General features: G+C 31.6%; 1 protein-coding gene across 3 annotated transcripts; it reads right to left on the bottom strand.

Annotated features, from left to right (window-relative positions):
* Nucleotides 1-43: 43 nt before the first annotated feature.
* On the bottom strand, nucleotides 44-9,909 carry LOC126872218 (cyclin-dependent kinase-like 4). 3 transcript variants are annotated; one of them, XM_050631904.1, is made up of 6 exons: nucleotides 9,497-9,909; nucleotides 4,511-4,700; nucleotides 1,516-1,863; nucleotides 897-1,163; nucleotides 629-787; nucleotides 44-448 (listed from the first exon to the last, which is right to left on the bottom strand). In XM_050631904.1, exons 1-6 carry the CDS (start codon nucleotides 9,562-9,564, stop codon nucleotides 299-301), a joined length of 1,182 nt encoding a protein of 393 aa, XP_050487861.1. In that variant the 5' UTR covers nucleotides 9,565-9,909; the 3' UTR covers nucleotides 44-298. The 3 variants fall into 3 exon arrangements, with proteins under 3 accessions (XP_050487861.1, XP_050487863.1, XP_050487862.1); XM_050631906.1 differs by lacking the exon at nucleotides 9,497-9,909 and adding an exon at nucleotides 7,670-8,041; XM_050631905.1 differs by lacking the exon at nucleotides 9,497-9,909 and adding an exon at nucleotides 5,786-6,138.
* Between the last annotated feature and the right edge of the window lie 331 nt (nucleotides 9,910-10,240).

The raw sequence follows: 10,240 nt of genomic DNA, 5'->3' as shown, positions 1-10,240 counted from the left end.
AAATAAATAAATAAATAAATATATATAATAGTATACAATAATATTATTTTATACAAAATTTTATTTTAAGATGTATATGTAATATAGATACAATAAATAAATAAATATATATATATGATATTGAAATCATATTAGTTAAACAAAATCTCTTCAGTAGTTATAAACACAAACGTGCAAAACAAAAATAAAATTTATTAACAATCATTAATTGATATAATGAAAATCTATAAAGTTTAAATAAATAGTCAAATAAATATATATGTATACATGTATAATTATATTACAATCACAGAGGAGCTTAATTACAGCCTTTAATCATAGGCAGATGATCGAAGTCCTGCTGCTGATGATGCATGGAGGAGCTTTTCGGCCGATTTTCATTTTGACTATGTACTGAAGCACCAGGCTTGGGAAGTTGGGGTAATACCATTTGACTGTAATTACTATTCTAAAATACAATAGATATACAGTAGGTAAGGGTATTTTTGTTACCAATTTTGTATGCAATATATTATCTTGTTGTATATTTTAGTATTTGATATAAATTTTGTAGTAAGAAAAATGTCATGTATCTTTTCTATCTGGTTCATTATTCATTGTATTCTTGTTATTATAAAATTGTACATACTCGTGATCGATCTCGATATTTTTTAAGCTTATCGAATTCCTCCATTTCAACTTCGGGCATTTTGAAATGAAAATTCTCAAAATAAGAATGTTGTAGAAGTTGTTCACAAGACCATCTTTCGTCAGGATCTTTGTTCAAACACTTCTTAAGAAAGTCAAGCTGTTAGATGAAATGAATGGAGTCAATTAAATCTTCCTATAATCAATTTACTAAAAATTTTTTATTTAAACCGTTCATTTAAGATAAAGAAAGCAATGTAAAAATTCACCTGTAGAATTGTATTGCCTCTATTAGGTAGAGCAGTTTCGAGGGGCGTGAGGGTTTGAGGAGTCGGTAAAGTGATACCAGCGAAAAATTCATTTTGCTGAAAAATAGCTATGTGTCTCGGCAATAAGTCACCAATAGTCCTTCGAATTAAATACAATTGATCCACGTCTGATTTTCCTGGCCATAACGCTTCTCCACGTATTAATTCTGCGAAAACACAACCAATTGCCCACACATCGACTGGTGTACCATATTGAGTATCTCCTACCTGTTGAAGACCACGTTCTCTTAGTAATTAAAAATAATTTAATTATTATAATACAAGTCAATAAAATCTAGAAGTACGAAAAAGATCCAAGCAGAATACGAATAAATATCCTTAGTGAATTAATTAATAAAATACATTATTTAAACGAATCAAAAAAATATATAATTTTTTTATTAGTATGCTAGATTAATATCTATATTAATTTTATTTTTTGTTTTAACCAATTTATCGTTAATGTCACGCACAAGATTTCAACGGTTAGAGATAATGAATTATTAATAACAAGTGCGTATAGAATGGAATCTTAAAAAAGTAATGGAAAGAAATGATTATATTTTGTAAAAAAAATTACCAGCAGTTCAGGCGCTCTGTACCATCTAGTTGCGACGTATTCTGTGTAATTTTCACCAGGACTGAGCATTCGTGCGAAACCAAAATCGCACAATTTCACTACGCCATCGGCTGTAATTAAAATATTTTCCGGTTTTACATCCCTGTGAACGCAACCTAGTCGATGACAATACGCGATGCCCTGCAGAATTTGCCATGTAAGCTGCTTCGTGGTGATTTCTGGACATCCGCTCGGATACCTCTCCATCTCGTTCAGTAGCGTGTACTCGCAATATTCGAAGACTAGGTGCAATTTCCGTTTCCGTCTGAAGACCTCCAGAAGATTGACTAAATTCGGATGTTTCAAATTCTAGAAATCAAATTATCTTTATAATCAAAACGTTTTTTAAATATACTGCACGCAATACAATGAGTTTGGGAAACTCAAGGATTAAACAACCAACAGTTCAACTTTTTTTGGTACAACAGTATGAAAGTGACACATAAAAGAAAGTTTAAGATTGATACATTATAAATTACAGTAATTTTTATACTGAAAATTGTTTACTATATCGTAAGGTAAAACTACGTGAGTTAAGTATAAGATCGTTATTCGAAAGCGTTGATTCGAAATAACAGAAGTCGCGTAGGATATTCTTCGACGTTCGTCTGTGTTGACGATTGTATTAAGAATGAATGAGAATAATCCTAAGTGTCGGAATCATAAAACCGTTAGGGCCCGCAAGTCCACGATGCAGGAAGGGAGAGGACTTCATTTATGTTATCTTCAAGTGTTCGCCTTCACGTCTTGAAAAGTTTCGCCAAAGACGAACAAAAACAAGCATCTTCTATTTCCAGTGTTCTTTATATTTTTGTTTACTACGAGAAGATACGGGAAAGTTAGTTTTCTCACATTCGGTATTTTCCGTTAGCAATTTTCTCTCATGGGCGGCTAAGACCCTTCCTAGTCCACCAGGGTTCTTGTGCTCCAATCAAAAGCAACGTCTATCGCCCTTGCTTTCCTAAACAAAATTGTCCTTAACGAATCAGCTCATCTTGTGGTCTCAGACACACCCACCCCTAGCTTTCCTCCGCCACAACATCGTCACTAAACCATTCATTCTCTATCTTTAGAATAGTCAACACCTTTTACCGAGTTTCTACCCTTAGACCGGTCGCGTACTTAACGTATCAGTGTAACTAAGTTTTACATAAAGTTGTTGGAGTGAACTGTGATTTATGTGTGTTAATTCAGTGTATATTCCACTGTGATTGCTGAATTCATAATAAAGTTTAATAAAAGCAAAATTGATAGTTGCGTTACGACTCAGCTATTTTATTTTATCATCCAACCCCCAAGTTTACATGACAGTCGCCTCGTAGCGCGCTGTAAATTTAATTAACTACCGTTGCGAATATCTTTTTATATCGTAATATAAAGAATTTAATTAATTATTTTTCGATACTCTATATTCGATTGACAAAATCGTTTTGTCGTTGGAACAGATTTTCAAAAAAATTTCTTACAGTATCGCGTCACATGTAATTGTGAATGATTATTTAGATTGGGGTTAGGTTCGAAAATTAGAAGAGTCTGACGGCAATATGCAAAGAAAGAAGTTGTTTAAAATTTTTATTTCTATTACATATTAGAAGATCATGTAAATCTAAGATGATGTCAGTTTCGTAGTTACCTTCTTATAATATATAAGCTTTCTTTCACCACATCGACTTTGATAATTTTTGAATATGTGTAGAAATCAACATTATGAACAACTTTTCCCATATATATAACTATCGCTCAACTTTAGTTTCCGAGATATTCGCAAAAAATTGTTGGCAGTGTAGGCACCATACACAATAAGTATTACCAATAATTGTGCGTTCCTAGCGTATACGTTAGTATTGGCGTTAGTATTCTTATCTTTTTTTTGTAGTTTATATAGATCTTGAATATATTAAAAAATTATCGAAATCAGAAATTTTTTGCTTTGGTTTGTTATTGCGGACAGCGTTTGCGATCAAAAGTCGTGTGGAAAGAAAATCATTAACATCACGCCCCGTATTTGCTGTACGGACGAAAGAAGTTATCCTTGAGGCGAAATGTCAGAACAGAGTGGACGCTCGTTTGAATGCGCATATGTTTGGAAGAGAACTCTTTGATTATTTCGATAAGGTTAGGTCATCGAGAGCAGAACACGCTAAGATATTGACCGCCACGGTATTGACCGTTGGCCACTTCTTGCAGTCGACGTCGACGGTGAATTTATATTGCTACGTTGCTGTGCAAGAGCACGAATTTTTCTTCCACGAGCTGATCGATATTCTTAAAAAACTCTATGAAATGTCAAACATCTATATTCTAATTAAGGCTAATAATACTTTTGAGAATTTCTCCATATTTTTTGAACGAAGTTTTCTTAATTCGAGACTAGCCACTGCGAGCTGTAGTACCTTCAGCTTGTAAGGGGTCGTTCACTTGAAGGTATGGGTATACATATGTATATACGTAAAGCGTTAGAACCATGTTGGAAGAAGAGAGAAGTAAAGAAAGACATGAGACTTATTTTCAGATAGCTTGATCCTAGCCTTGTGATATCTAACAGTTCCTTTCTTCTCCACCCTTTCTTTTTGTATACATACTACAGGCATAGGAAAGGAATCTCTTTTCAACTTATTAAATATTGAAACTGCTGTTCTATTTTGTGATATTATACGATCTCCGTCTTCTTTCAATTTAAGACATTTTATCATCTCAAACACAGTATATACGTATCAGATTGATAAACAAAATATCTAATTTTTTTCAGGTGGCGATAATATTTATGATAAAGATTACGATGATACAGAAATTTTGAAATGATCATGCTTGTTCTGCTATATCGCTACCATGTGACTTATGTAGTATGATTTGACAATAGGTCTTGCAGTAACGATAAGTCAAATGATAGTGATTATATTGTATAAGTGGCCTAAGAATTTTACACATTATTGTATTTTCAAGCATAACGACTGACCTTAAGAAGCCTTATTTCACGTAGTGCGATTTTGCGTATAAGAGGATCATCCTCAGTTTGTTGGAACTTTTTAACAGCTACCAATTTTCCAGTTTGCCGATCTCTACACTGGAAGACTACACCGTAGCTACCCTCCCCAAGACGCGCCAGTCGTTCGTATCGGTCCATCGCCTTGCTTGGCGCGCGTGACCTATAAAAAAAAATAAATTCTTTATAAGTAATAATTACAATTGGTCACGAGATACAGCCATATAGGTACGTAGCTCAATGAGACATCGTACTTAAATATTAATAAGGAAATAATGTTGACATTGAAAGATAAGAGTATATATATATATATATATATATATATATATGTACTTGCTTATTGTACACATATACTCTATATCATATTTCTTTATTTGTCCTTTTTTAATGATTCACCATTTCATAGTGTTGTGTTTCGATTATTTAATTACGTGAAATTTGAAATTTATATTTCGATGCGATCATTATTAAAAGAATTATAGAATAGCGAGAGGTCGTGAAACACCGATATTTTTTACTAGTAGTTCTGTATCGAAGTATGTGACACAGTTATGAGTACGATGCGGATGTTATCTTCTGTGACACGCGTGTTCCCATTGAAGTGCAATGACAATCGCGATTCATGAAATACATTTCTCACATCATTTATTGGATGAACAGCGTAGCACTTAGCTACATACTAACTTTTGATTCTAGAACGTATACATACACTAACGATTATAAATGAAAATGATCCTTATGTTGTTAATTAATGTTGATTATAATCTTGTTAATGTCTGAAATGAAGCAAAAGAACACTTTTGAAAAAGGTAAGTTACTTTCTTACTTTGCCACCTGTATTTAAATATGGCCAAGTGAGGAGATTGAAGGATAAGTAATAAATACAAACGTATTTAATTTGGGGAAACTTCTACGATTTAGAACTTTTTATTTTAAATAATAAAATATCTTATTGTACGTAGCCGCAAAGATTTGTAAATTTATAATAATATTTTCTAAGTAAATTATATTTTATTTTTTGTACTTATACATATTCTTTTTGGGAACAGCTTCACTTTTCCACGGATAAATGAGGAAAATATAGTTTTGTATGCAAATGCAATAGATTTGAAATAAGTAAAAGTGTCCCCTATCTGAGTATTAAGGTATGTGTAACTTATAGGATTGCCAGTAGACGTGATACTAGAAATCTTTCCACCAATAGCGGATAAAACGAAAGTTTCTAGTAAATTTTGGGCTCGTACATACTTTTTATACTTGGCAAGACATGGCAAAGAGGTGAACTGTTGCGCAAAGAGCATGCTAGCACTGTAAAGGCTGCGGATCAGACTGTCTGTATTCTCGCCAATGACCAAGGGTCAAGCTCCCCTGTTTCGCTTTATTCGAATCGGAATTCAGAGCGCAGGCGCCCTTAAATCACGTAATATAGACCAGCTTGTGTAAAAATCTCATGTCTCCCGAATAATCATATGGAAAATGTGTTATTTTGTATAGTGAACAAATGCACAAACAAATTTGTTTTTTATTTAATACTTCACAATGTTTAGTCTTCGATATGTTTCTCTCATTTTTCTATTTATCTTCATATTTCTCTAAGTTTACATGTGCAGTGAGTCACAGAAGTATTCGTATTTTTATAATTATTGAATTTATATAACTAATATCTTTTTTAACAATAAACACTTTGCATTATTTATCGATAGGAATATATATGTAATAATTAAGCTTTTGATCGATATATCGTTTATTGAAAAACAGCAATTTGTTATGATATAAACTTTAAACATCAAATGAAATTGTAATTGCAAGGGTACGAATACTTCTGTGACTCACTTTATGTATATATTATAAATCGTACAAACTTTCAGTGAAAATGTTCCATTTTGAATCTGATATTTTTGTTTTTGATAAAGACTGAAAGGTTATGAAGAACATGTGAGTTTCGTGAGTCCATTGGAAGCTTACCAAAGCGGCACACGCTGCCCATAGTTTGCAAATCTTAAATCGTTGACCATATCGAGACAAGTGGAAACAGTTCATCAGCATATTCGTGTTGTTTTAGCGTTACCAAAATCAGTGGTTCCGGATATTCGATAATTTAGCTATCGTTAAACAGTTAAGACAGAATTAACTTTAAATCGGTAGAAAATGCATCGCTGCCATCAAAAAGGTTAATGGTGTTAATTAAAAACGTTTCAACTGCTCTGCAATGGTATCATATTGAATTGGCTAATTTCGTGAGTCATGAGAATCGAAAATCTATTAACTTCAGTTAATAAGGAACAACTTTCAGTTATCGTCCCTATTAAGTAAGTGGATTGAAGAATGGTAAGAAATCTTTTAAAGAAACCTTCTTTATCGTTATAATTAAGAAAATAATGTCAACATAAATGATGTCACAAATATAGTCTGCTGAAGAATAATAAGGTTAATACCGTTACTGTTCTCATCAAATAAGTCGCGGGTTACCGCCGAGTAAAAAGTAATAGAATTGATTTAGACCTTTTTCCGCGTCGCGTTGCGTTAAATTCATGCAACAATTGTAAATTTTATCTGCTCAAAGAATATTTATTATTATATAATTCTATTATTCATTATTTGTTGCTACTATAATTATAATCACAATTATAATTATTATTACATTATATTTATTATAATTATAATTATATTATTTATTATTATTATTGTAAATCGTATGTAAAGTAAAGTTCTACTTGTTACAAATGTCGGTCGTAATACGAATCCTATAATTACAACATGGACAAGAAGAAACTGATAAAACTCCTATTTTGTTTTCATTAATAATTTACGGTAGCTTTCTTCATTATGTTGCAAAAATGATTCGAATTGTTTGATAATACAACCTTTATTAATAAAGTATTATTATTAAAATTAATACGAAACACATATTCTTATGCAGAAAGTTTCAGCAATAAGAATTGCTTGATTTAGATTGTTGTAAGAAATAAAATCTTGCATCATATGAAATATATATGTAATATTCTTATGCATAAAAGTGTAAAAACAAAACTTTCCTAATTTATATTGTTCTGTCATTTAGAATATTCGTTATTGTGCAACGTTTCTTTTACAATTTATTCATATTTATTTGAACAATTATCTTATACGTACAAAAATCCCAGAATGGAGTTCATAGGATTTTGATGTTGAAACACCCTGATTGTTGAACATGCCGAGCGCTACTGAACCCGCTGAAAGACTACTTTACGTTACTGTTGACTTCTTGATTATTGATAATCGATATTAAGTTGCCATATTGTCCATGTTTAAATAACGACCATGAAACAAGGTGGATTGTTTTTAGCGTAGAAATGAAGTGACGCAAATTATGCAACTTTGAATCGAGTTTAGTGGATTTAATAAGACTAGTTGGAAATCATATTTGAATAAAATAAACAGTTTAATTACAACATAGAATAATTGGAAATTTTAGATATGGATTCGTCATTTTTTCTTTAGAACTCTGACAATAAGTTTAATCTAGTAAAGATTATATTATGAATGCGCTAAGAAGGGTATGAATTACACAATGATGAAATCTTTAGTGGCAGTCGCATATATTGTAAGTTTATGGCAGAAAATGTAGAACAGTCATATGAAATATTCATTTTTCAATTAGATTATCTTAATATTTATAGATGCAACTATATTAGCGAGAACTACATAGAACCCAAGAACTCACTAGATTTTGAAAAGATTTTTATTTTCCAGAAATTTTATGTTATTCTCGTATTTATGACAAGGAATTGAACGTATAAAACCAGCTAGCTACACATAATACTATCCGAAAAGTGATCTAGTACTATTAAAGTATTACAAAGTTTAACATTAATAATATAAAAATTTAATATATTTTAACATTTAATGTAATAATATCCTACAATCAACTTGTACACTATTTTTGTCATTTAATTTTTACGTCATCTTTGGATTATATTTCTTATTATCTGTAGTCGTAATATTTGACACGTTAAGGCAGTATCTTTAAAGTAATGAAAGTTCATCCTTTGACATTTTAACAAACTGTTCGACGAACTACCACATTGTGTAGCAATTATTGTTTTGCGCTAAGAAAATTACTCTACTTTAGGACTAGTGTTAAAATTTTGTTAATGCATCAACTGTATTTAATGGCTATTCACAACGTCTAATGTATACAATGTGTCTTACGTGTTTAAACTACATAGCAAATATCGATCGATTTAATTCAATGTCAAAGTTAAATGTTCTGGAAAGAGTAGATCTTCAGATTCCGGTCATGGTATCCTTTACTTATATTTTTCTACCATTCTTTGTTTCAAAAAACGTAAAACTATTTGTAAACAATAAATTTGCAAACAGTAAATGTGAAGTTAAGCAAAATAAATAGAAAGAAATGTTCTATTTTCAAATAAAACTAAAATTGGCTATAAATTAAATAAAATAGAAAAATGTCACAAAAATACCATTATGTCATATACATGTTAAAATTCGAAAAGACGCCACGAATATATTCACAGATATTCAGATTACGAAAAATAATATATTGGGTTGCAACTAAGTGATTGCGGATTTTGTTATTACCACCTAATGACAATGTCATTAATAATACGACTACTGATAATAATAACCAAAAAAAAAACAACTTAGTATTTATCATAATTCTCTAATATTATATTATATCTAATATTATTCTAACTCTACTCTAATAATATATCTAATATTAATATTGTCAATAAAAATGAAAATGCTATAAATAGAAATTAAATAAAGAAAGGATTTTATTCAATTATTAACAGATTCTCTACTTGAGAAATCATCATCGTCACCGTAAAGCGATAGATTCAAAACTATTTCGCAAAGAAGACAAAAATTATTAATATCGTACAAAATTTTATGGATATTAAATGTGAAAGGTTGAATAAAGGAAAGATTCGTAACAAAATAGTCAGTGTTTACCTCCTTGGTAGCAGAGGTAGTGTGCTACCTAAAAGCCAAAGCTTTCTATCTTGGAGCCATTTGTCCATGCGAAGGCTTCTCACAGAAATTTCGTCTGTTTGATGGAATATCCAAAATGCATCGTTGATAACCTTTGTTTGACTCTACTTGATCGCATCTGAGGCGTCGGCATTATCGATAAAAATATCTTGCGGTGTAGTAGTCGTATTATTACTGACAGCGGTACCTTTCACCAGTGTATCCAACCGATTAAATGTTCGACCATTTGTTTAACTACGTCACTGAGACTGATCAATAATCCGCACGAGTTGCTAGCATTAACTGAGGACAGAATAGTCGTGGCATTAAATGAGACTTCGTGTCTCTTCTGTTCTGTTGGTTCTGAAATACCAACGATCATATAAAAAGGTCTCGATGCTCATATACCGAAGTCTAGGGAAATCTGTTCAGAAATTGAGTCGTGAAAAATCAACGTGGAAGACAAGAAGGTTCTTGTTCTACGCATGCGTGACATAATATCAATGTCTTAGACAAAGACACAAATACTCTACTCGTCTCTATCTACCTCGCAAGAACGCTGATTTTGTTGATCTTTCATGTGAATTTCTCACGACTAGACACGATTCAATTTTCGGACGGTTTTCCCTAGCGAGTATAGAGGCCTGTTTATATGATCGTAAAAATATCGAACTGAAAAAAGTTAGAGAGTTCCTTACGCCATCTATGATTCGCTACGGCGAACAT

The sequence above is a fragment of the Bombus huntii genome, chromosome 12 (genome assembly GCF_024542735.1).
Source record: "Bombus huntii isolate Logan2020A chromosome 12, iyBomHunt1.1, whole genome shotgun sequence".
Lineage (NCBI taxonomy): Eukaryota > Metazoa > Arthropoda > Insecta > Hymenoptera > Apidae > Bombus > Bombus huntii.
Note: the sequence above shows the minus strand (reverse complement) of the source record. Positions and strands in the feature narration are given on the sequence as shown.